We start from the raw sequence: 25,124 nt of genomic DNA on the forward strand, positions 1-25,124 counted from the left end.
AGGAAAGGCAAAGACATGGATATGAAATAGGTGGAGTGTTTAGGAATATAAAGAAGTTTAGCGCCACCCAAGCAGAAGGAACATGGTTTCCCATGTCCAGTCCCAGAAATAGGTTCAGTGATGGAATCTGGGTGGTTATTTTCTTCGGTATGTCTTCCTGGAATTTTCCACTTTTTACAATGATGGAATAGTACATTTGAAATTTAAATTTTTTAAAAATCCGTAACAACTAAAATTCTGGCGTGCCTTACATTGTTCCCTATTTAGAGTGTTAATATATCGCCAACTTTGTTTTAGGTTTTAAGACAGGGAGGCACCTGGGTTTTTGCTTCCTTTGTGTCACCATGATACCTATTACAGAAGTGAGCCTTTATACTGAAATGTTCGGGGGACTGGCTAAAACAATGTTGATCCTGTAGGTGTGGGAGATCTGGGTGCCAGCACATGAGCACCTCACACTTCCTCATTACACATTTCTCTCTAACCTCTATCTCGGTTCCAGCCGCATCAGTCACTCCATCAGGCCAGTATAAATGACACGCAAGAATTCATTCCAGGGGCGCGAGTCAGCGTGACTCCCGCGTCTCCAGATCCGGAGCTCGCCTAGGAACGCCCCCTCCCCGCCCCTTCGCTTGTTGTGTTGTCATCACGTGGCCCTAGCGGACCCTGACGTCAGGGGCGGGGGAGGGGCTGCGCAGGCGCAGAAAAGGGGGCGGGGGACTCGGCTTGTTGTGTTGCTGCCCGAGAACCAGAGACGGTCCTGCTTCGGCCGCGGGTCTTCCAGCCGCCCGACAATGTCGTCTCATTTAGTAGAACAGCCGCCGCCCCCCCACAACAACAACAACAACTGCGAGGAGGGTGAACAGCCGTTGGCCCCGACAGCCGGCCTCAACAGTGAGTGCTGGGCCGGCGGGCTCGGTGAAGAGGATGGGGGAGGAGGAGCTGCTCTGGCCGCGGCCGCCAGCTCCGCGCGGAGGGCGGGAGGAGAAGGCAGCCCATTGGCCCCGGCTGAGGATGTGCGGGTGACTGACAGCTCCCGTCACCTGTCAGGGCGAGTTGCTCCTGTCTTCCTCTAGCCCTGTCTCCCCTCCCTCCTGGGGTCTTGGGTGGGGAGCTGCTTGGGTTCGCATTCGGGGAGGGCCGATGGGTGGGAGGAGAAGGGGGGCGAGCCGATCCCACCTGTGGTGGGCCCCCGAGCGGAGCCAATCGGGGCGCGGGGGGCGGGCCTTGGGGCGCGGTGAGGGCGGGGTGGGCGGAGCGGGCGGCGGAGGGGACGTGGGCAGGGATGGGGACGTGCAGCGGGGACGCCGGGGGATGGACGCGGGCGGCGGGCCGAGGGGAGGGGGCGGCCGGCAGACGCGTGGGAGGTCAGGTGTGCAGCGGGGCTCGGGCCTGGCCCGGCGGACCTCCCCTCTCTGGGTCGGCCTTCCCCCAAGGCTTGGAATGTGAGCCCCTTGGTTCCCTTCCTTTGTTACCACAGGCTGGCCAGGAAAATTATTTGGCAATTTAGTGGTTACTTGTAATCGCGCGTGTTGGGGAGTGGGGGGTGTGAGGAGGCTATGCTACTTTTTTTTTTTTCTGAGATTTTTTTTTTTTTTTTCTTTTAGAGTTGGCCCAAGTGAGTTTTTTGTTTTGTTTTTGAAACGATGGAGTTGTGTGCCCTGAAAACCTCTTGTGACCGGCCTCTTTAAACCCGAGATTGCATAAATCTTGGAGTCTGGGGCAATAAATGTTCAGAAACGGGCTTAAAACCACACTGATGCAGTCGGGCGCTTGGAAGTCCATGTGCAGTATTGAGTTATGAGCAACTCCAGTTGCTTATCCAGACATTGCGGTGCTCAGACATCTTGTCCTAAGATTGTTCCTAGCTGTCTTTAAAGCTCAGAGTCTTGGAAAGGTTCTTGCCTAACCTTTCTTTCCACAATTGATCTCATAAAAGAGGTAGTTGGGACAGTTAGCATATGGCCTGATGAAATCATTTAAAAATCATTTGGATGCTTAAATGACACTTCAAGGCATTGCAATCTCTTTCATAAGAGGGAGGTGTTCCAACATGGCCTGAAAATTATTTTAGGGAAAAGAATTCCTGTCCCTGCAAGATGGGGATAGAATTTTCTTATTTTAAGATGTTTTCATTGCTTATTGCTCCTGTTCCATCTTTTGATGGATGAATCTCTGAAAGGTGGAGTTTTTAAAACTTATAAGTGTCTTATGTTCTGGACTGTAAGATTATATATTATTTCCCACAGTAAGGATTAATTTATGTGTCTTTAAACGTTATTCGTTTCATGTGTTAATGTGCATTTTAAACACTACTTGTTTTTAGCACACTCTTAGAAGCATGGGATTTCAGAATAGGAAGACTTTAGAGGTAACTGCCTCTGTTTACTGGTAAAGGAGCAGGGTGAGAGTAAAAGTGTGTTGTCCAAGTTCACAGCAGGCTAGGACTTAGAGCTGAGATTTCTACTTTCAAATGATCTAGTGCTCCTTTCAGGACACGTCAGTGGCCCAGAATGCCCTGGTTATGTGTGTTTACTATTCTCTCAGTATGTTATCCTGCCTTATGAGCAGAAGTGACCTGCCTAGCCAGCTAGCTCTTTTTGGTGTACTCTTTCTTCATTGTACTCCCTCTTATCCTGCAGCGCTTACGACTTGGCCAGTTGGTTAGTATGCATGCATGATTTCACAGAAAAAAAGAAATTTTAGTTTTCCTTTGACCAGCTAGCAAAAACAACAAAGGGGGTTGAGTTGTATGTGATGGTTTACCTCTGTGTCTGGAAGACCCTATGCGGTATTTGATGTTTTGGGACAGTCCGTTGCTGCTGCGTTCGTATTAGCTCTTAACAGAAGTAGAACTTTCAGTCTGTGTGTGATATCCAAATGGTGCTTTGGGAAATCTGCTAGATAGCAAGTATTTTATTTGGGGTAGGGTGAGCTTTGAAAAGTTACTGAAAAGCTTTTAGGCAGTGCCATATTTAATGACTCCCCTCTTGCCTTTTATTCTGTTTGTTTTTTCAGTTCATTATACAACAGTGGTTCAAACCAAACAAGAAGCCTTCCTGATTCCTTCAAATGATTTTTGGGCACTGGGCAAAACAACTTATTCAGACATCTAATACCACCCAAATTGTTGATAAGTTGAAGTTCTTTGTTGGGTAAAGTTGCACCACTGTCAAACACAGAAGATGAACTCGTTGTACAGATTATCTGTGGCTTGTGATTTTTATCTTAAGTTCAGGAATCAAAACAGAGTTTTAACAGCAAATTATTGAAATATTTGAAGTAATGAAAGCTTTCTCTGACTTTTTTTTTTTTTTTTTTTTAGTTTACCATTGTAGGGGAACAGTTCACCTTCCTTACAAATTAATGGACAAATATACAGAATACTGGCAAAGTTAAAATGATGTTTTTCCAGTTTCCAGTCTCAGTTCTAGTCTTAAGAATACTGTCAAGTTACTTAATATTTGTATAGGACATTTATGTTATATAATAATTCTTGTTGTTTAATGTAGGAAGTACAGCCTTTTTTTTTTTTTTTCTTTTCTTTTTAAACATCTTCAACCATGATGCACTTGTTTCCCCAGTATGGCCAGAGAGCTTTTGAGTCTATGGCATGTGAAACTTCACTGCTTCACGATACTATTCTTGAATATATTAGTAACTGGTGTGTAAGTACTCCTTCGTGCAAAATGATTTTTTTTTTTTTTTTTAGAAGAATATCAGTGACTGTTCTTGGTCTGCATTCCAGCATCAAGTGCTTGAAATAAAATAAAGGCTTGGAGGAAAGAACATAAGACATGATGAAATGTATCTCTGCTGGTTAGGATGAAAGTTACACATGGGACCTTGGAAAGTTGGGGGGAAAAATGAGAAATACTCTTCCTCCTTCTCTCCCTTCCTGTGCCCTGCAGCTCTCCCACTCCCCTTCTTGCAAGAGGATTGAACTAGTAATTATAAAACTAGAAAGAGTATATACAGCATACAGTCATGAATATAATCACAATTACTGAACCAGCCTTCATGATGTACTAGATTAGAAAATATAGAAGCATGAATCTCTTAGCAGTTCTGAATCTCTTAGCAATTCTCAAAGATTTGAGAAAATATCTCATGTATGGTGTATATGTACAGTCTGGCATAAGAACACTTTTCAGTTTGTAAGTAGACTTAATATAACAGAGAGAGCCTGCCAGGTTTTTTTTGTTTTTTGTTTTTTTTTTTTTTAAAGCTTGATTTTTAGGAAGAGAATTCACTGAGATTTTTTTCTACTTTGTATTGCTTGGACAGCACAATCCTCATATCTTGTTTCCTTTCCAAGTAGAAAGGGACTTTATGAGGATTGGTAGAGTTAGAACATCAAGAAATTCTGAAGCTGTAAATCAAGAATGAACGAGGTAACGAAAAGCATGTGTAATCCATCTATTGAGAAAGACGGGTTTACTTTTTTCCCATTTTACTCAAAAAATAAAGCTGATAGGTAGCCTTTTAATATCTGTGTGCATAGGTGTTTCTGCAGTACAGTTTATTTCCATAGATGATATATCTGGAGAATTGTTGAGTTAGGGAAAGTCTACCTTTTTAGGTGTCTTAATGCATATTGTCAAATTACACTCTATTGAAGACCTGATTGTAATGACATCATATTAGAAACAATTTCGGTTATCATTAACCATCGACATTGGATAATGGCTGAAGTATGGTATATCTTTATGAGATGCAAAGCAGTTGTTTAAAAGAATGAGGTAAGGTAATATGCATTGATGGTGAAAGATATCTACAAACTGTTAGGTAAAAAACACTTTTTACAGAAAAATATGTATAGTATGATTCAATTTTTTTGTAAAGACAAAAGCAAAAAGCACAACTATCGAAAAAGCTCTGGAAGTTTACATTATGAACTTTTTAAAAGTGGTTTTATTTGGGAGTAGAAATAGGAGATTGGGAAGAAAGGTATTTTTACTTTATGTATGTTTATTTTCAAGAAACACATTTTTGCATTAAGAAGTGTTTCTTAAAAGATACAGAGTATAATTACAATATTAGCTAACACATACCATGTACTAATGATTTTCCTTATTTTTCTCAGTACTTTATTCATGTTGTCTTCGTGCACCCCTCTGAGGTAGATATAATTTTTATCCCCATTTTACAGGTGAGAAAACTAGTAAGGGATTAAGTAACCTGTTTGGGGTGTAACAGCTGTTAAGTGTTAGAACGGGAGTCTGGCTTCAGTCTGTGCTCTTAACCACGGATATTAATATATGCCCCAAATTTTTGTCTGCCTTAAGTGGAAATGCCTTCAGTTATGCTGGGTGTGAAGCCAGTTACAGAAATCACTTTTACCAAGCTTTTCCAGGTGTGTCTTCTCAAGTTCGTAGATTATGATTGCTTACCTATTTTTAATGCTGGAAGTAGAACCTAGACATTGGTTTGGAAGTCCTTCAAAAAGGTGAGGTGTGGAAAACCTGATATTGTTACAGCTGGTTTTCTCTTTGATCAGCTACTTGAAGTGAACATTAATTGTATTTTAGGGAAGACTGGCTTCCACAGAGATCCATCGGGAACTCCTGGTTCCTTACTTCTTCTACCAGAGCAGCTCAGGTCTTTTGTTTGTGTTGTTTATACATTAGGCTTCAGTACAAGAAGAACTGATTCTGTTGGTTTAAAGTAAGTTTGAAATTGTAGAAAACAATAGGAGTAGGAAAAAAACTTATCACATACCTCTTTCTTTTTCTGTCTCTCCAGTTAAAATACTTTGCAGAGCTCTAAATTTAGGGATGCTTTTGGCATGTTTCTTCTACACTCCAGAGGCACTCCAAGGATTTAGTTAAATTACCTTTAGTGTACAGTCTGTCTTAGCTTTGTTAGTCGAATTTGTTAATCCATTTTGAACTCTACCTAGTCTGTCCATTTTTGTTTCTGTATAGAATGAGGTCGCGGGGACGTCCTGCAACCGTGTTGTTTGGCAGTAGAGTCCCAAAGATTTGCTTGTGGTTATTGGGCTGTGACCCCCACTGGGACTGCCGTGGAGGGAAAGGGAGGAAAGGGTAACTTCATTTTTATTCAGCAAACACGGTTCTAAGTACTGGACAAGGACAAACTCGTTTATCTAGCAGATAGCTGAATATCTCCCACTTACTAGGCACTTCACCCGTGTTCCTCTAGTTAATCCTCAGAGCAGCTCTGAGGTAGGGTCTGTGCTTTTATATCTGTTTTGCAAATGAGAATACTGAAGCTGAGAAATACGGGCAGAGAGCAGGCGGTGGAGTCTGATTTCCAGGCAGGTCGCCTTTGAGCTGTTCCTTCATAGAAGGATGATGTGTTCACTTTGGATCTAGAATAGTCCTCACTTCATTAATAGTCCATTTGAGGGTTTGAGCCTGTTTTGGTGATTACTTGTGATTTACTGATGGAAGACTGTTCAGCCACAGAACGCTTAACACTTATGCTGGGAGTTTAGAGAGATGGCCCTACCAGCCTGCTTCATTATATTTTCTAAAACAAAATATGCGGGGCACCTGGGTGGCTCAGTCGGTTAAGCGTCCGACTTCGGCTCAGGTCACGATCTAGCGGTTCGTGAGTTCGAGCCCCACGCCGGGCTCTGTGCTGACAGCTCAGAGCCTGGAGCCTGTTTCGGATTCTGTGTCTCCCTCTCTCTGCTCCTCCCCCGTTCATGCTCTGTCTCTCTCTGTCTCAAAAATAAGTAAAATAAATTTTAAAAATAAAAAATAAATAAATAAAAAAATATGCAAAGTATGAAGCAAATCCATCACTATCTCTTTTTGTTGTGAAGTTGGCCTGTTGGCTACTGCTGCCAATTCTTATTAAAATTAAAGCATCTTAATGTGTCCGCAAACTCATGGAGCCAGTAAATATTTTCAAGAGCTGTCCAGATTACCGAGGCCACATCCCCTTTCCCGTGGCTCCACCCCCTTTGACTGTTTGCCTGAGAAAACCTCAGTGTCTCCTGTGCAGATGCACAGTAGTTTCTTCCCTAAAACCAACAAGGCTTAATGAAACCCTAGAAAGTAGGAGCTCGTGGGAGAGAAGAAAAGTCAAGTCCACAAGGTACGGTTAGTACATAGAGAAAGGGAATAGAAAGGGGTGAGGTACAGAGGAAAGGAAGAAACTAATCGGTGGCATGGAGACGAGCTTTTTCAGAATTCTTAGTGTTACCACCTGATTTAATTAAGAGCTGGATGCGTTCCTTCATTTTGCACGTGTGTACACAAATTGAAACTTACGATTGGAGTTAAGTTCTCTGGGAGCTTCTCAATTGTTTATACTAATTAAGACAGTTGTTGCCTTATTTAGATGACTTTCATGAAGTTTCTAAGCCATGTGTTTATTTTATCTGTGGAGAGGGCACAACTAAATAGCTGAAGTAGACTTTGGGGAAAAATATGTGTTACATTAAATACATCTATAACTAAAATATTGAAGATAAGTAGGCTGTCTTGTAATAAAGTAGCCATTTATTTTTTGGAAAGCAATCTCAGAGTTTTCAGAGGAGTGCTTATTGTATATAAACTAAGCTTTAACTAGAGAGAAAATTGGCCGAAAAACACATTTTCTAAGATACTAGTGGTTAGAGTTCCAGCTTCTTCTAAATTGGTTGATTGCATGAGCTACTTCAGGAACAAGAACTATACACATTTTTAGACTTCTGTTGCTCCTTATTTATTGTCTTCAGAGTACTTCTACGTTTGCTTTAAGGCAAGACCGAATTCTTATCGGAATTCACCACATTCGCATCTGTGTGCACATGACAGAGTTTGGTTCTGCTGTGGTTAACTTAAGCTATCTGACTCGTCCAACAGGTTCCTGGGTGGAGCTCCCTATGAACAGCAGCAATGGCAATGATAATGGCAACGGGAAAAATGGGGGGCTAGAACACGTACCTTCCTCATCCTCTATCCACAATGGAGACATGGAAAAGATTCTTTTGGACGCACAACACGAATCAGGACAGAGTAGTTCAAGAGCCAGTTCTCACTGTGACAGGTAAGTGAGATCCATGATTTGGTAAAATTCGGAAAACAGACGGGTTACAAGGTTAATTCCCATTAGAAGAAATAAATTTGCTTTCGTCTTTGACAAAATGACTCCTGATTTATTGCAGCATGTGAATTTAAATCAGAGAGCTAATTGACAAATAGTTGAGTCCCTAGTGTTTTCCCCTAGATTAAATCAGTTTCTTTACTCAGAGTGTATCATTTTTTGATATTTATCGGTTTAAAAGTCAAGGGCATAAATGTTTACTTGTAGAATGAATCCAACTTTTTCCCATTTTCCTTTGTGTCCCTGTTTCAGAGATCACATTCTGCCAGTCACCTCTTCTATGTCTGTCCCCCCTTCTAGCTTGTGAGTCTCCGAAGAGCAGGGGTCATGTTTCATCTCCGTGGTACCCTTGATAGTCATGGTGCTGGTGTGTAGTAACACTCCGTAAATGTTTCTGAGTCCTAGGAACTGCAGCTGATGCAAGTTACGGCAGAATTTGCAGGGTGGAAACACTGACCACCGGCTATCAAGATAGTTAATTTGGGAGGCCATTCTGTTTCTTCAGAGGAACTTTTATTTTAGATCTCATATTTCTGTATTTAACTCGGGAAAAGTAATTCCACTGATGAAGAACTGCTTATGGTGAAAGAGTAAGGGCACGGTGATTGAGTTGAATGAAACCAAGTTGTTTGTTTGCTTTTCAGTGTAAGCGTCATTTTTTTTTCCCCCGGGGTACGCGGTATTAAATGACATGGTGATCTACCTAACACCTCCTGGTCTGTGACGGCCATACGCTAGCATTACGGGATACTGGATGATGTGGTTAACTAAGAGTTAACTGATATTATCCATGGAGAAAATGCAAACGCACGAGGAAAAGGCTAAGGAAACACTTAAAAATGGGTACTAAAAATAAAAGTGATTATCTCTAAGGGATGGAATTATGGATATTTTTCTTCTTCTGAACATTTTTGTACTTTGTGTAAAATGTATATATAGCACATTTTATATATCAGAAAAAGTTTAAAAGGAGAAACAGGAGTTCAGTCACGTTTGAAGTTCCTGCCTGTCTTATGATCCACCGATGTCACCAAGGTAGCAGAGGACTGGGTTGCTGGCTCTGGCCCACCGCGCACCCCCGCCTCTGCCTCTGTCCCTGTACTTCCCAGGAGCCTCGTTAGAAGCAGAGCAGATGGCTCTTTGCTGAGCAGCTTGCCACTGATTCCAGTAGCAACAGCATTCGTCTGTCTTTCAGAATGAAGTTTCTATTACGCTGCATTTATATTACGGGACTCGTTATGCGTTTCTGAAGTTTTCTGCTTGTTCTAGGCTTGTTTCTAAGGCTTTTCTGCATTCAAGTACATGACCGTTGATGATTGGCATCAATGTGTCCCTTAACCTGTTCACTTGCTGTGGTCATTGAGCAGAGAAGAAGTCCCTTGCTTGCTTTTCTGGTCAACTTCTTTCACTTGTGGTTGTAGTTATACTTGTGATTGGACATGAATTTACTTTCTCACGATCATGTTCAAGTTAGGTCTTTAAACATGTGAAGTGAGGCGTGGCGCATGCCTTCGAGCACTTTCCTGTCCCTCAGCTTGTGTGCCTTTACGCGCTGGGTTCCTGGTCATCTTTCAGAGAAGGCCTACAGCTCGAGCTCAGTAATACTCTCCCCTGCTATATAACACATTTTAACATTCAGAAATGTCTTCAAAATTCAGGTCATTTGAATTGCCATGCATCCCTATATTTGAAGTCATTGAGAAGTGTTTCTTATAGATGGAGAAATTCTAGGATTCTTGGATATTAGTCTCAAAGCTAATTTATGTATACAGTGACCCTTGAACAACGTGAGTCTGAACTGCACGGTCGTGTGAATGCTTTTCGATACAGTCCAATACTGTAAATGTGTTTTTTTTTCCTTGTGATTATCTTTAACATGTTTTTCCTCTAGCTTACTTTATTGTAAAAATACACTAGACAATACATATAACATACAGGATATGTGTCAGTTGACTATGTTATCCGTAAGGCTTCTGGTCAAAAGTAGGTTATTAGCGATTAAGTTTTGGGGGAGTCAAAAGTTATACACAGGTTTTTAACTTTGTGGGGTGGCCTCAGCACCCTGTATTGTTCAAGGACCAACCGAACTTGGAATTTAAAAATTATCCCACAGATACATTTTTGTCACTGTGGCGGTTGTAAGAAGATAACCCCCCTGTGTTTTATATCACATTTCACCCTATTGCGGGTATTGCGGGAGTTCTCAGCCTACACACCAGACATGCCTAGGGAGCTTTTAAAAATACCAGTGCACAGACCCCATCCCTAGAGATTCTCATTCCGTTGTGAGGGGTGGGGTAGAGACAGGATATTTTAAAAGCTCCCTGGCTAATTCTATCATGAGCCAGAATTGAAGCTCTAATGCATTTCACATTGTTAGGAGGAGTAAACCATTGACCAGTGAAACATTGAGTATTTTCCTAAGTGGGATTGGTTCCAACGATAAAGAAGAGTGTAGAAGGAGAGAAGTGCTCCTGTAGGGTTCTTGACTGTGTCATTCTACTGTGTTGACCTGCTTATGGCTACGGAAGGCTCGCCCTTAACTGGATCTCTGGCTGTGAACTCAATGGTGTTGGAGCATAAGGACAGTAAACTGAGGACAAGAGTGCCTCCTACCTGGTTCCTGTGCTGTAGCCTGAGATTCCTAGTTTAAGACCAAAATTTTCTAAATACACTAAAATGTGCAGTACAGAATCAGCTTTTCTCTCTTGCCGTCCCTGTTTAGGACTCTCTTGTGTCAATGATAATAGTCTGAGGCTCCTAGGCCGAATCAGTCTGACAGATTTCAGGTGAACTTATTTTTGAGTGTGTCTCACCATCATTTCTATATGTTAACATTCTACACGTGCTCTTGGTATCTTGAACAGTTAATATCTAGTCCTTTGAACAAGTCAGGCCTGAGCGTTTTCATCCATACTTCAGTTTAGATTTGGGAGGTGGGGGCGGGGTGTATAGTGGAAAATCTAGTGACCTGTTGTGTTATACTTGATCTTAGCCGAAAGGCCGAGAAGCAACAACCTGCCGTGGTTACACAAGGAATCGCTGACAAAACTAAGAATAGAACTTAGCATGTTGTGTTCATCTATTGTATCAAGATAGTTTGCAGTCACGTATTTTGTCGAAAAGTTTATCTGTAAATTTTTGTTTGGGGGAATATTGTACTTTTCATTAAAGTTCCATATTCATATATGAGCTTCAGTAATTCACTCTGAGATATCTCACAGCAAATATTTCTGAAACAAGTAGAATAGTGGTTCTGAAACTCTTTGGTCCCAGTACTCCTTTACAGCCCTAAAAATTATTAGGATCCCCAAAAGTCCTTGGATTATGTGGGTTATATATTTCAACATTTAACTGTATTAGAAATTAAAACAAAGTTTCAAAATACGCACTCATTCAACAATAATAAACCCTTTGCATTTCAATATAAGTAGCTTTTTAAAATGAAAAGCAACTTTTTCATAACCAAAAAAATTAGTAAGAATTAGTAGCATTGTTTTACATTTTTGCAAATCTCTTTAATATCTGGCTTTAATAGAAAACAGCTGGATTCTCCTCTGCTTTTGCATTGGGTCTGTTGTCATAAAACACATCATGTAGCCTTTGGAAAGTTTCACGATACACGGAGTAAGAATGACAGACATGACAGAATAAGAATGACAAAGGCAAATAAATCGTAATAGTATCGCGAGCACAATTTTAAACTTGAAGACCCTTTGAAAGAGTGCCAGAGGAGGTGTTCGAGAAGACGTGACCGCAGATTGACCCTGAAGCTGGACTTGGGCAACTGGAGGCTCCCCAGCCCCTCTCCTGACCTTGGAATGTGCCTACCTTCCCAGCTCTCAGAAGCTGCCTGAGGAATACAGCTTTGAGACAGAAATGTGGTATTGAGACTGTTTGAACGGCATATGTGACTAGACCCAGTTAAGGCCTCTGTATGAACTTTTAAGATGTGGCAGGCTGATGGCAATCTGATGTGCTCGACTTACTGTCACCCCAAGACAAACCTCATCTGTAAGTTCCCTCTCTCTTCAAAGCCGTCACCTACCGATGTGGGGTGGCCTGCCTCTTTTGCTCTCCTCGCCCTCCCATTTGGGGGCCGGTTTCAGATTATACCCAGGAAGCTCCTCAGGAGGCTGGGAACCAACTAGGCTCTGAAAACTGCTTTCACATGTTGAGACTTGCTGGTGATGAATTATTTAATGAGGAAAGAGTTTTGAGCAAAAGAATCCCAAACCAGCTTTCTGAATTTGTAGATCATCGTACCTTTATTGGAAAAAGAGTAAAAATAAGGAAATTTATCATTGCAAAGAAATTCGTCACCACCACACAAAATTCCAGAACATTTTGGAAACAAGAGTGCTTGATTTCAGAAAAGATAATACTTTTTGATTTGCGGCTTTTTCAAAACCAATTCTACTGTAACTTTCAGTTTTCTAATTTCCAGTGGAGGTTAATTTACTTGGCAAAATGAGAACTAAAATTAATGGCTAAATTCTTTCTCTTCTAGCCCTTCCCCACAAGAAGATGGGCAGATTATGTTTGATGTGGAGATGCACACCAGCAGGGACCATAGCTCTCAGGTGTGTGTGCGTGTGTTCGTTGTTCTGATGTACAGTAAACAATTAGGAAAAATGTGAACCTCTAGATAAGTGTGTTTTGCTAAAATATATTGAAGAATAAGAAGACTTTAAAAAGTACTTGGAAGCTGTTTTAAGTTATTCAGTTTCTGGTTGTATAATTTGGTTAGGATGATACAGCCCTTGTACTTCTCTACAGCTGAGAATTTGGGGTCCTATCACCCTAAAAGAATTGGAAAATTCTTTTTTTTTAATTTTTTTTAAGTGTCTATTTTTGAAGGAGAGAGAGAGAGACAGAGTGTGAGTGGGGGAGGGGCAGAGAGAGAGGGAGACACAGAATCCAAAGCAGGCTCCAGGCCCTGAGCTGTCAGCACAGAGCTCGACACGGGGCTCAAACTCACGGACCGTGAGATCATGACCTGAGCCGAAGTCGGACGCTCAACTGACTGAGCCAGCCAGGTACCCCCAGAATTGGAAAATTCTTATCTATGATGTATCATTCTGTATTCTGGGCTAGTTTCTTGAGTTTATAAATGGAAAACTGAGGAGTTTTATGTAAGGTCACAAAATGAATGAAAAGGAAAGCTGTAGAGCCAGGTATGAAAACTTTTTCTGCATCTGAAATCAAAGCAGTGACTTTTGAAGTGAATACAACAGCTAGAGAGAGAATTCATCTAAATTTTGCAGAGTTCATTAAATTAAAGAAGATAAGAATAGTTCACTAGGAATTGATGTTTTAGTAAAATCAACGGATATAGTACTGAAAGCTTACAAGGGTTTATATTATAAAACTTACGATGAGTAAATACTTGTTGTTCGTGATGTAGAATGTTCATAGCCAGCCCTTAACTTTCACCGAAAAGGGTCAGTGCAAATTCGTGAGGACAGGAACCGTTGTCTTGCTCTCCTGTGTTAGGTGCTTGCAGAGTGTTTGATGGAGGTTTGTTTAAATGGATTCTGACAGAAACTTTGTTTTGTGGGGTTATCACTTTACAATGTCCTAAACCCCTTTGCACTAGAAACATTTTACATGGTATGTTGGATGCACCCAGTATTTTCTGTTTCCGAAGGCTGCACAATTTCTCCCTGCTTTGCCTATATTCTATTTGTGCTGTCCTGAAACCTCGCAGATCTGTGGATTGAATACAAATTTATATTATGATGAGCTTTATCTTATAGAGAAGGTTATAGTAGCAAGGCTCTCACGTAGGAAGCTGTTCTGACTGTAGTTGTTGAATTGCTGGCTTACGTATGTCCAGTTTGCCATGTGGATGTGCTATAACTAATGAAGAAGAAAATATATAGTTTCCATGGCAAAGTGGACTAAGGAATCCCAAGACAGAGAAGTGAAATTAATTCTTTGTTGTAGTCTTTCCTGAGGAAGATATCCTCAATCCATATTGTCTTTCGTACGGACAGATTGAAAATCTAGATTAGCCTTTTCCAGAATGTGTTTCGAGAAACAGTTGCTCAATGGGAAGCTCCATAAAATAATCCTGAAGGCAAGTTAAGTGGAGATAATACAGCCCCTGTGCTCCCTCCCCCTCCCATCCCAGTATTTACAGCACATAGTAGTACCTTAAAGGCTCTGACAACTCCTGCAGTAAAAGAATCTGTTTATTTAAACCAAGTGTTTTCCAAGTTAATTTGATCTTAGACCTCCCTCCCCCTTCACACATACTTCCCCCCACCCCCCCCACCCCCGAATAAGCTCCCTAACCACCTAATGAAACACTTTGATAGCTGCTCTCCTGGTTCATGGAGTGGCAGTGTACAATTAGCCTTCACTGATAATTGAATTCAAATGGAATTCTAGAGCTGACTGCATCCATCCTAGAATTCCAAAGGAATTTGTGAAATTTAGGAAAGATCATGAAAATCTTTTGGCTTCTGTGTCGGATTATGGTCGTATTGCTAGTGTGGTTCCTATTCAGAAACAGGTACCTAAAGGAACATTGAAGTAAGACTTTTAATAAGACATCAGTAGGTATGATTTACTTAAGCTTTCAAAAAGCCTTTTTCATTGCTTTTTTAAAATTGAAGAAACGATCGTTTAAAAATGAGTAACTTTAGGGCTTGGGAGGACACATTTTATATTTGTGAATGAGAAGCAAGTTTAGGGTTAGCAAACAGAAGCAGTTACCACAGGACTGTTATGGTACTTGATTTTATTGAACATTTTTATATATGTCTATACGAGGAATGTATGACATTTTCAGCCTTTTCTAGGAGAAAGGAAAGACACTGATAGATATATTCTTGGTGCTAAATTTATTCCTAAAAAAAGTTTTTCCCACTTTCGATGTTCTCAGTCCAGTGAAAGAGGTGATGTTAGCCCTGAGAACAAATGGGGAAAGTGAGACTTTGTCTTCGAGAAGTTACTTATCTAAGATCACAAAGCCAATACACAATAGAGCCAGGATTGAAACCAGGGCTGTCTGGGCCTGCTCCTTCTACTGTAATAAGTCCTTGCAGGGGATTGATTTCAGGAGAGCTCATAAGGTCATGAGAATGAACGAAAACATGCCTGCTAAGTTATGCTGTGAAGAAGCCTAAGGGGTAATGCATTTAAGAAAAGGATCATTCAGACTATACTTTTATGACCATAGTCCTCAAGAGTCTTGTTTTATAGTAGAAAATTGACTGTAAATGGTCTCTTGAAGTCATGATGCAGACTGAAGATGTCCTCCCTTCTCCCTTTTGTAAAACTGTGGTTTATCTGCCCAGGGACCCCACTGTATGCAGTTTAATAGTCACATGTAGAGAACTTGAGTGGCCCAAGGAAGGAAAATGTAAGTGATTTGAAGGTGAGGGACTTCCGCACGAGAACAGGCTAAAATGATGAGAATTTTTTTAGATGTGGGTGTAGAGAGAGGATAATTCAGTTTAAAAGCACAAATCGTATTAATTAGATTAAGTACATTTTTACCATATTCCGGAATTCCAAGGATTAGAAGGTAATTTAAAACCTGAAACTGGCAAATTTAACATGAATAAAAGGGAAGCACACGGTGGTAGTAAACGAGGATAGCATGAGATTCTTGGTTCTTAAGGTAAGCAGTCTAAACTGATTTGGGCAATTTGTATTTTGTTGTTGTTTATTTGTTTTTTACTAGTAGTCTAAAAACTTTGCTTCACTCAACTGAGAGAAAATGACATCAGCTTCGAAAAAATTAGAGCGTAAAATCTTACCACATTTTCATTCTCTTGGAAAGTAGGAAATACTGATCTGTTCACAAATTTAAATGTAAATCTTCGAGCAGTTTTAAGGAGAGACATGTGAGACCAGAGTCGGAAACTGGAAGCAGAATGTTGTGCAGTGTTGCATATAGCCAGATATTGTGGGTACACAAACTGGTCTCTAAGTAAATTGTAACAGTTTATTGTTTTTGATTTAGGATGTTTTCAGATTTATTTCACAAAGAGCCAACTCATGATTCTGAGTAATCTCAACACCCAGTGGAAAAAGCTTAATCCTAAAGGCTACATTGTGTCATTCAGCGGAATTTGCTAAATCCAGCAGAACTAAATAAGAATGGTACTACCAGAGTAGCAGAAATCCACAGGGATTTTACTTCCGGTTCGATCGTCTCTAGATGCAGGTAGCCCATTTTATTCTGAAACCACCTTACTGGGGCACCTGTTTCAAAAAGAACTAGCCTGTCAGAGAGAATCATGTTGATCTATTAAGTTCTGCATTTCATTGCTGTCTGCGAAAAGAATGAAAGCTTTGGCCAAAGAATGAATCCTATTCAAGCAAAGTAACAAATCAAAATAGTTTGCTCTGAGACCCTTTGGTTTGAGGTCCTAGCATCCATTCTGTAAAGCTGAGTGAACATTGCTGTTCATTTTTAGGAATATCTCCTAAAAATTCCTGTGGCTTCTTTTGCATGTTCTTGGCCTGAAACTATAGCCTATAGTTAGCAAGAGCAAAGACTTGTTTCTCATTTATCTGATGGAAAAATGTCGAATTCTAAGTCAGTAGCAAATAAATGAGTCCAAGAAACTTTTGGTGTAAGTACTTTTGAATAAACCTTGGGAAATGTTTAGTGATTTGTCTAAAAAATACATAATCTCCTTCCAGGAAATAAAACCTAATGCTTATGAATGGGGGCTGTAGAAGACCGTTTGCCCAGGTTGAAATACTGGCCCCGCCTCTTACTGATTACGGAACCTTAGGCAGTTACTGACTTTATGTCTTCATTTCCTCATCTGTAAAATGGAATGTCAGTAATTCCTGTTTTTGTAGGGTTGTTGCAAGGTAAAGATTAATGCATGTGAAGTGCTTAGAATGATGCTGGTATTTTGATGAATGATTAATAAATATTATTATTTACTTCTTCATCACTTCTCCCACTGATTTCTTCCCTCATCACTTTAATTGGTTTGTATATACATTTGGATATGTTGTCTTTTAGTTTTAATAATGAAAAATTTTAAGTGCGTACAAAAGTGAAGAGAATGTTGCAGTGGGCCTGTGAAGAAACATTGCCCAGATTCAACAGTTATTAATGGTTTCTGCACTGTACCTAGCATGATAGCCCCAAGTGCGCTTTTTTGAGGTTCACATCCTCTGCTTAGATAGAACCGCAGTGAGGCCCGCTCAGGTTCTTTTTAAGATCTCGAATGCTGTGATCTCAGATCATTTTGTCAGCCTGTTTAGAAAGCTGTCACGTTTCTTCCATGAAAATTGCCCAGGCACAACCTTAGGATCTTCATATATTTGCTGTCTAGATTTGTCTTTTGTGGTAGGAAGAATCGGTCTTCCTTTGTTTTTCTTTTTAAAGTTGTAATTCTTCTTTACAGTCAGAAGAAGAGGTTGCAGAAGGAGAGAAAGAAGTTGATGCTTTGAAGAAAAGTGTAGACTGGGTGTCTGACTGGTCCAGTAGACCCGAAAACATTCCACCTAAGTGAGTTCTTGCCCGTGTCTCCTCTGGACATGGGGGAGGTGTGAACTACCAGCGTGCGGTGGACCTACTCATTTCCAAGGTGTTCTCAGCAAGTGCATTTCTGACCCCTTCCTCTGCCTTTCTTTCCCCAGGGAGTTCCACTTCAGACACCCCAAACGCTCCGTTTCCTTAAGCATGAGGAAAAGCGGGGCCATGAAGAAAGGGGGTATCTTCTCCGCAGAATTTCTTAAAGTGTTCATTCCATCTCTCTTCCTCTCTCATGTTTTGGCTTTGGGGCTAGGGTAAGTACTGGTGAACTCCCAGCGTGTTTTCCATTTATTTTACCCTCCTATTTTATTTCCAGATGTAAGAAACATGGTTGAGACCGTTTGTATTGTTCCCCTTTTAATGTTTGAGTGCAGATAGGGTGAGCTTAAAAGAACTGTTGAAGCCGATACGTTATTGGTACATTGGTAAGCATTTTTAATAGCTTTTCTTATTTGAAAGTAAGTAGTTCGTGTTAGTCCTGTAGTGATCATTTTTAAGTGGGCTCTTCTGTGTCTGATTTTTCCTTTTGGGTTTTGTCGTTTATAAATTATTCAAGATTAGCTAAGCTTTAAAGTAAACTAACCTTTAGTGTATAAATTTGGGGCTGATGTGAACATTTTTTTTCCCCCAGATGGGAAAATACACTCCTTTTATCGTCTCCTTTTAGTTTTATTGAATAGTCTTTGAGTGAAACTGGTAGGTTGGTGGGGGTCCTGTATTTTTCTTCCTGTAGCATTTTCATTGACTCTTCTAAAATTGACCCCACGTTTACCTGTAGCTGATTGATTTTTCAGTCTTTTAAATTCTTTTTTTCTTTTTTTTTGATCGAACAGTTGAGGAAATCTATTTTTTTGGAGAATTTTAGGAGTTAAACACTAGCTGTTAGTTTCTTTCTTTTTTTAAGGTCTGTTATTCTCTTTAAGCATGTACAAGGAGTCATTTTCTCTATATAATATGCAAAAGAGATATCCCTTATTTTCCCTTTAAGGAGCTCAGCATATGAGAGAGTATTTACAGTCACAAACATGGAAACATATACGTGACTTTCCCATAGACTCCTTTTGTCTTTCTGGGTGCTTGATCTGTTTTTGTGATGGCAAAGACCGTGATGGCAGACAGCGGAATGGAAGGTGTTTGTGCGGAAGGAAGTGTGTGAGTGTCGTTTGGGGTTGCTGTGAGGGCAGACTGGGTAGGACTTTAAATTTCCTTTCAGTATAGGGGCACGTGGGTGGCCCAGTCTGTTAAGCTTCCGACATCAGCTTGGGTCATGATTTCGCGGTTTGTGAGTTCGAGCCCTGCATCGGGCTCTGTGCTGACAGCTCAGAGCCTGGAACCCACTTTGGATTCTGTGTCTCCGTTTCTCTCTGCTCCCCTGCTCACACTCTGCCTCTCTCTCTCTCTTTCAAAAATATAAACATTCAAAAAAAATTTTTTTTTAATTCCCTTTTAGTATTGACTGCAGAGTAGTTCATTTGCCCTCAGGGAGTTGGTTTTTGTACCTTGTGCGGGCTCTTTCTTTCATGAGTCTTCAGATTCTCTCTTGCTGGAATAAGTGTGTTATTATCGATGAATGTAGAAAAAAGGATTTGAGAAAGTTGGTTGGTTTTGTTACACTGGGAGGGGTGGGACTAAATTCCTATTTTCCTTAACTTCCTTTCCGCTTACGTTACTTAATGGTAAAATGCTTGCTTGGCATGGGAAAGCAATGTTAGGCCTGATCCTGAAGAGTTAAATGGTTCGTAAGAGCCCACTGTAAGGCACTGGCAGCTTTGTGATTTGGCTCATTACCGTATGTCGTATCTCAAATATCAATAGACCTCTGTCCGCTGTAAGGGAACATCTCAAAGGAAGTTTGTGCTTTGTTCTTTGGGGAATCTGTTCTCTCTGGTTTTACTTTTGTCGGATCGCTGCCCCTGTGCTGTCCAGTCCTGCCTAATGAGTAAACATAATTATATAAAACCAGTTTGGCTGGCTGCTGACTAGTTTTAAGTAAGTCAGCAGTGATTTCAGGATGATAGGGAACTGTGCACTGACACCTTTTAGCCTTCTACGAGAATTGAAACATTTAGTTTTTAAGTACAGTTCAGCCTGTGGAAAGCTGGTATACACCTGTTGAAGCCGATGAAACGTGACACACTCTGTTTCCTTTCAGCATCTATATTGGAAAGCGACTGAGCACACCTTCTGCCAGCACCTACTGAAGGAAAGAAAAGCCCCTGGACAAGCGTGTGACCTGTGAAGTGGTGTATTGTCACAATAGTTTATTTGAACTTGAGACCATTGTAAGCATGACCCAACCTACCACCCTATTTTTACATATCCAAGTTCCAGTAACTCTCAAATCCAGTATTTTATTCAAACTCTGTTGAGGCATTTTACTAACCTCATTCCCTTTTTGGCCTGTAAGACACTTTAGAATTTCCTAACAGAGTTTACTGTTATTTAGAAATTTGCAAGGGCTTCTTTTCCGCAAATGCCACCAGCAGATTATAATTTTGTCAACAATGCTATCGTCTCCTTTTAGTGCTACCAGACTTAGACCTGCATCATTCGTGGTATAAATTTTGCTCTTGCAAGATAACTACCATCTCTCTCTTCAAATGAGATCAGGTTAGCAAATGATATGACAGCTTTGTTGTTTTGTTTTTTTCAAGACAAAGGCAAGCTTCCCTAAGCTTGAATTTATAGTTATTAAAAAAGAAAACAAACAAACAAAAAAAACCAAGACACACAAAAAAAAATATCCTGGGCAATAAAAAATTATTTTAAACAAGCTTTGGAGCCACTTTTTGTCTAAACAGCCTCCTTAATGGCGCCTTTTAATTTGTAGGAGGCCAGCTACATAAACGATGGGTATGACGTAGAATCAGAACTAAAACACATGAGCGTATTTTAATACTAGGATGTCGTAATGCTGTCTTTTCTATGGTGTAGAATCTCTATTACTCATAAGGAACGTCTCAGGCCTACCTAGAAATAGATGAAATTGCTTTGGGGATTTGTGTGTGTTTGGTATTTTTATGTTTATTAGCTTTAGCTGCATGTGAATTTTTCATGACTTTTAAGTTCTTCTGTTGTTGTTGTTTTTTTCCTAAGAGGAGGCTTTGGAACGAGTTCCAATTTGTGGTACAAATACGGGCTTCTTGTTTTAGGAAGCACCACTTACACTCTGAAGCCTTTAAACTGTGAAGGTAATTGTTTCGGAGTGATTCCAAGCACTCGCACAGCTTTGAACACCAGACGTGGGTTGTGGGGACAGTTGACAAAGTTCTAAAAAGATGGTGTTTGTTTTCTTCGGATCTTTCCCTCTCACCTGTCCAGCCTTCCCACGGTGGTCCCTGCGATTGGGCAGGCGCTGGCGGTTTTCTCCTCCCGTAGCCATCTTCAGTTGTGAACTCCTGAAGTTCCAGGGCACTCGGCAACAGTGATCGGCTTGTGTGTGTTTGTGCATTTGGGTTTGTTTGTTTCTAAAATGTGAAGCTTTAGGACCAAATTGTTAGAAAGCATCAGGACCCCCAGTTATTGCAAGTAGATTTCTTGGATTTTTGGAACACCTGGCATGACTCTGAAGGATACTATTATATGTTTTATATATAAATTGCTGTTTATGATGTAGACATGACTATTGACTATTTAGAGGACCATTGGTAATCTTAAAACTGGCAATCTCTTCATTAAATCAAGTGCATCAGATCGCCTGGGATAAGAGCAGTGACAATAATAGATTTGCCAGTCTGCAGAAACTATCTAACTCTGTTCTCTTTCACATCAGATTTTGTAAACTGGATGTGTTGTAGTGGAAAATAACCTACAGATTAAACAAAACAATAATAATTTCTGGCTATCTTCAAGAATATAGCAGGTTATCTTTGAGAAAGATGATATATCCAAAATAGTTTTCTGAATTATTTTATGTTTTCTTTCGAGCGGTTGATGTCTGAATAATTTTGGGTATCTTTTTATTATACTTTGTTTCTAGCTTATTCTTAAACCTGGTAACACTTGATTTGCCTTCTATAACCTATTTATTTCAAGTGTTCATATTTGAATTTGTTTTGGAAAGTGAATCTGACGGCCCACTGATTTTGAAAAGCCTGCCTAAAACTGGAAAGGCCGATCAAGTTGCAAGAACTAAAGAGTTGGACCGCTGTAATATACAGCTTGTATCACAATCCGTATCATGGGAGGGAAAAGTAAAATTATACAAAAAGTAAGAGCAACTTTTTTATAGGCAACACATTGCCCTCTTTTGAAACTCAGTAGCAATCCTATCAGTAGTGTGGTTGAACTTGGGTATGTTTATGATTTTCTTCAACATCGGACATAAATTTAGTTCTTTTTTCTTAAAATATCTGTGAAATTTTGGACTATTACTTAAAACATGAATACATGATCACAGTAGAACTTATCATAAGATACAGTCATGCAGTATTTATTGACAGCCCTAACATATGGAATACATGTTGATGCTCCCACCCAGATTTATGTCAAACAGAAACAGATTGCGTGATTAGAAAGGAGACTTCAACATGTAACAGTTGACGTTTTAAGAATAATGTTTTAAAAGCTTTACGCCTGTTTACAGTTTGGGGGACGAAAAGGCAGGCTTCATCTTTCTTGATTGATGAAAGCTGGCTAAAAATATTCGTAGATGGAATCACGAGCAAAACTGCACAAACTTGCACATTAAAAAGTGCAACAAGTTACTTTGCAGCAAAAGTATTTACTGTTGTAAAAAGTGAAAACTGAACACTTAGCCAGTGGGATGAATTTTTAAGTGAACCAGTTGTTGAAATTATTGGAATTAACTGAGCCAAAGTGATTATGCATTCTTCATCTATTTAGTTAGCACTTTGTATCATTATATACAGTTTACAATACATGTATAACTTGTAGCTATAAACATTTCGTGCCATTAAAGCTCTCACAAAACTTCTTCTGTCAGCATATCGTTTTATGTCATGTGTGTTGCCTGGGAGTTCAGAGAGGAGGCCTTCTGTGTGCACAGAAGTTTTCCGCCATTGAGCTCCTTGAATACTAGGGTGCCGAGTTCACAGGGACGAATGCTCTTCCTGCCCTCCTGAGTTCCCTCCTCTTGGGGGGACCGTCACCACACAGATGAAATTATTTATCAGAGGTGTGTATAAGAAGTAGAAGGGGACCAAAGCAATTTAGAACTTTTGTTCTGCCAGAGAGCATCAGGATATTATTCACAGAAGAGGTGATATATTGAAAGATGAGTGAATGTTCAGTGCAAAAGAGAATCAAAAGCATGCCTATAAAGGAATGGCAGAAACTGACGTGTGAAAATCTATCCTAGGGACACCTGGGTGGCTCAGTCGGTTAAGTGTCCAGCTCTTGGCTTTGGTTCAGGTCATGATCTCACAGTTTCAGGAGTTCAAGCCCCACATCAGACCCTGCATTGACCATGTGGGGCCTGCTTGGGATTCTTTCTCTCCATCTCTTTCTGCCCCTCCCTTGCTTGCTATCTCTTGCTCAAAATAAATAAAAACAAACTTAAAAAAAATCGGTTCTGGAAATAACAGGAAGCTCGTTGTGGCTGGAAAACGGGGTGGGTAGAGAGGAAATTCAAAGTATAGTTTAGTGCTGAACCAAACAGATTTATATGCTCTTCTGGGAGTTGAACTCATGTGTATAGTCGATGGGGTACCTTTGAAGGGTTAAATGCAGGGAAATGATTGAAGACTGAAGTTTTGGATGGTCATGAAAACGTGAGGAGAGGAGTACCAGAGGCCAGAAGATCAGTTGATTGTCTAGGTAAGGAATAGGGCCTGCCCTGGGTAACCCCCAGGATGGGAAGGGTGGGCCAGGGTGCGTACGAAGATCTGAGAGAAACCTGAAGTCCATGGTGAGAAGATTTAGAGAGGAAGAAGGCATATGTGTCTCCCCTTCCCTACCATTTTTTTGTTTTTTCTTTTGTTGTTGTTGTTGTTTGTTTTTTGCTCTGAATACCTGTTGGTGCCATTAACTGAGAAAGTGAGGACAGGCAGAGGAATTGGGGGCGGGGGGTAGGGGAGAAAGAGGACTCAGTTTTGAATACATTGAACCTGGTTGGAACCTAACCTAGCACTAGAACTCAGGGGAAAGGTCTGGAATGGAAACGAAATGCACTGAGACACACACCTATGTGTGTTATGTACTTACCACTTGCAGATTTGACCATGAGGGAAGGAGAAAGCAGTGAAGTCCAACATTTGAAGACTGAGCAGAAGAGAAGCTCAAAAAGGTGACTGATGTAAATAGTAGGGTAGGAGAAGGCCTGCAGAAGGGGAGGAGGGAGCCAATCCTGTCAAGAGTTCATGGTTAAGGAAGCGATGAGAATCTTTTGATTTTGGCAGTTGAACCACTGCTGGGCCTTCCAAGAGCATTTTCTGTAGGAGCAAAAGAGAGGTCTCAGATGAGATCGCATGGGGTCAGTGAAAGCCTAGCAAGCAAGGAAGTGGTGCTGGCTTTTCTCGGTAAGTCTGGAGATGAAGAAAGGGGAAGATTTCTAAGAGGAGACGAGCTGATAGGATTGTCTCTGTAGGTCAGGTATAGAGGTGGGAGTAGGTTTGTAGGCTAAGGAAAGAACACAAAGTGCAATATTAAAGACACAGGGGAGAGAGAAATACTGGAGCAAGACCCCGAAGGCAGTAAGTGGGATTACATTAAGGACTCAGAGGGGAGATTAACCTTGGAAAGGGGGAGAAGGACTTTTGGAGCCATTGACAGTTTGCAAACCCGAACATCCATGATAGGAAGTGGAGAGGCAGGTGAGAAAGGGTCAGGAGAGGTCTGTTAGGAGCAAAAGAGTGACAAGTTGGGGAAATCCACGTCTGATGGACTCTGTTCTCTCCATAAAGACAAACATGGTGTAGATGCTGAGCAGGGGTGGGGCTGTTCTCCATCAGTGTCTCCTGATCTGAAAGGAGACCAGAACTGAATCTGGGATTCTTGAACCCCTATAGTTGACCCTGCCATTATTCTCCGGCATAACCAAACGCATCAGTCCCATCGACCCAGACTAGGCTTCCCCCTTTTCAGCCTAGTCGATGCTTTTGAGCTTCAGCGGTCTTAGATTGGACTAAATGATCTCTTGGGACCTTTTATTCTCTCATTGCTATTAGTAAGTGACAGTTCATTCTAAAAAGCAGGGTTGAGAATGGCCGAATTAGGTATAGACACGGAATCTTAGAACTGATACTTTATATTTGGTAGTGGAACAAGAATGTGTTTGCTTATTCTAAATATCTCTTTTATGCCTCTTGGTAAATGGACCAAGATAACCACAATTCAGGGGGGAAGAAAAGCTATGAATTCTAGGTTTAGGTGATGAAGATTCCAAATCACAAGTGTTTAATCTTCAATAAAGTAGTAAGCCCCGTTTGTGACATTTTAACTTCCATGTGTTTTAGCCCTGGAATGATTTATTGTACCTCTGCCTCACAAGGGGTCGAAGTTCAAAGTATTAACCACATTTTTAGACCAATTATAAAATTTAGTGAAATCTTTATTCAGAGTGTAGAGAACAGTTTGTAAAGATTGC

At 40.6% G+C, this 25,124-nt stretch overlaps 1 protein-coding gene and 1 long non-coding RNA gene across 4 annotated transcripts in view; one reads left to right on the forward strand and one right to left on the reverse strand.

The window, feature by feature from the left end:
• The window catches only part of LOC125923366 (uncharacterized), a 33,127-nt gene extending 32,502 nt beyond the window's left edge, over positions 1-625 (reverse strand). Inside the window, exon 1 of one of the 2 annotated variants that reach the window (XR_007458005.1) lies at positions 486-625. This is a non-coding gene — a long non-coding RNA (uncharacterized LOC125923366). The remainder of the gene's footprint in view (positions 1-485) is intronic. The other variant, XR_007458006.1, reaches the window with a different exon arrangement.
• A 76-nt stretch (positions 626-701) lies between these two features.
• On the forward strand, positions 702-21,942 carry BNIP3L (BCL2 interacting protein 3 like). Of its 2 annotated transcripts, none has more exons than XM_049631617.1 (6): positions 702-894; positions 7,821-8,004; positions 12,572-12,644; positions 17,448-17,551; positions 17,683-17,832; positions 19,731-21,942. In XM_049631617.1, exons 1-6 carry the CDS (start codon positions 795-797, stop codon positions 19,777-19,779), a joined length of 660 nt encoding a protein of 219 aa, XP_049487574.1. In that variant the 5' UTR covers positions 702-794; the 3' UTR covers positions 19,780-21,942. The 2 variants fall into 2 exon arrangements, with proteins under 2 accessions (XP_049487574.1, XP_049487575.1); XM_049631618.1 differs by lacking the exon at positions 702-894 and adding an exon at positions 6,932-7,068.
• Positions 21,943-25,124: the final 3,182 nt, after the last annotated feature.

Source organism: Panthera uncia, chromosome B1 (assembly GCF_023721935.1).
Source record: "Panthera uncia isolate 11264 chromosome B1, Puncia_PCG_1.0, whole genome shotgun sequence".
Classification (NCBI taxonomy): Eukaryota; Metazoa; Chordata; class Mammalia; order Carnivora; family Felidae; genus Panthera; species Panthera uncia.

Bases quoted from the DNA above. Each gene is read 5' to 3' on its own strand.
- BNIP3L (XM_049631617.1), top strand. From the start codon at position 795: ATGTCGTCTCATTTAGTAGAACAGCCGCCGCCCCCCCACAACAACAAC. The intron at 8,005-12,571 runs GTAAGTGAGATC...TTTCTCTTCTAG, and splicing joins GCCAGTTCTCACTGTGACAG to CCCTTCCCCACAAGAAGATG. The intron at 17,552-17,682 runs GTGAGTTCTTGC...TTCTTTCCCCAG, and splicing joins CCCGAAAACATTCCACCTAA to GGAGTTCCACTTCAGACACC.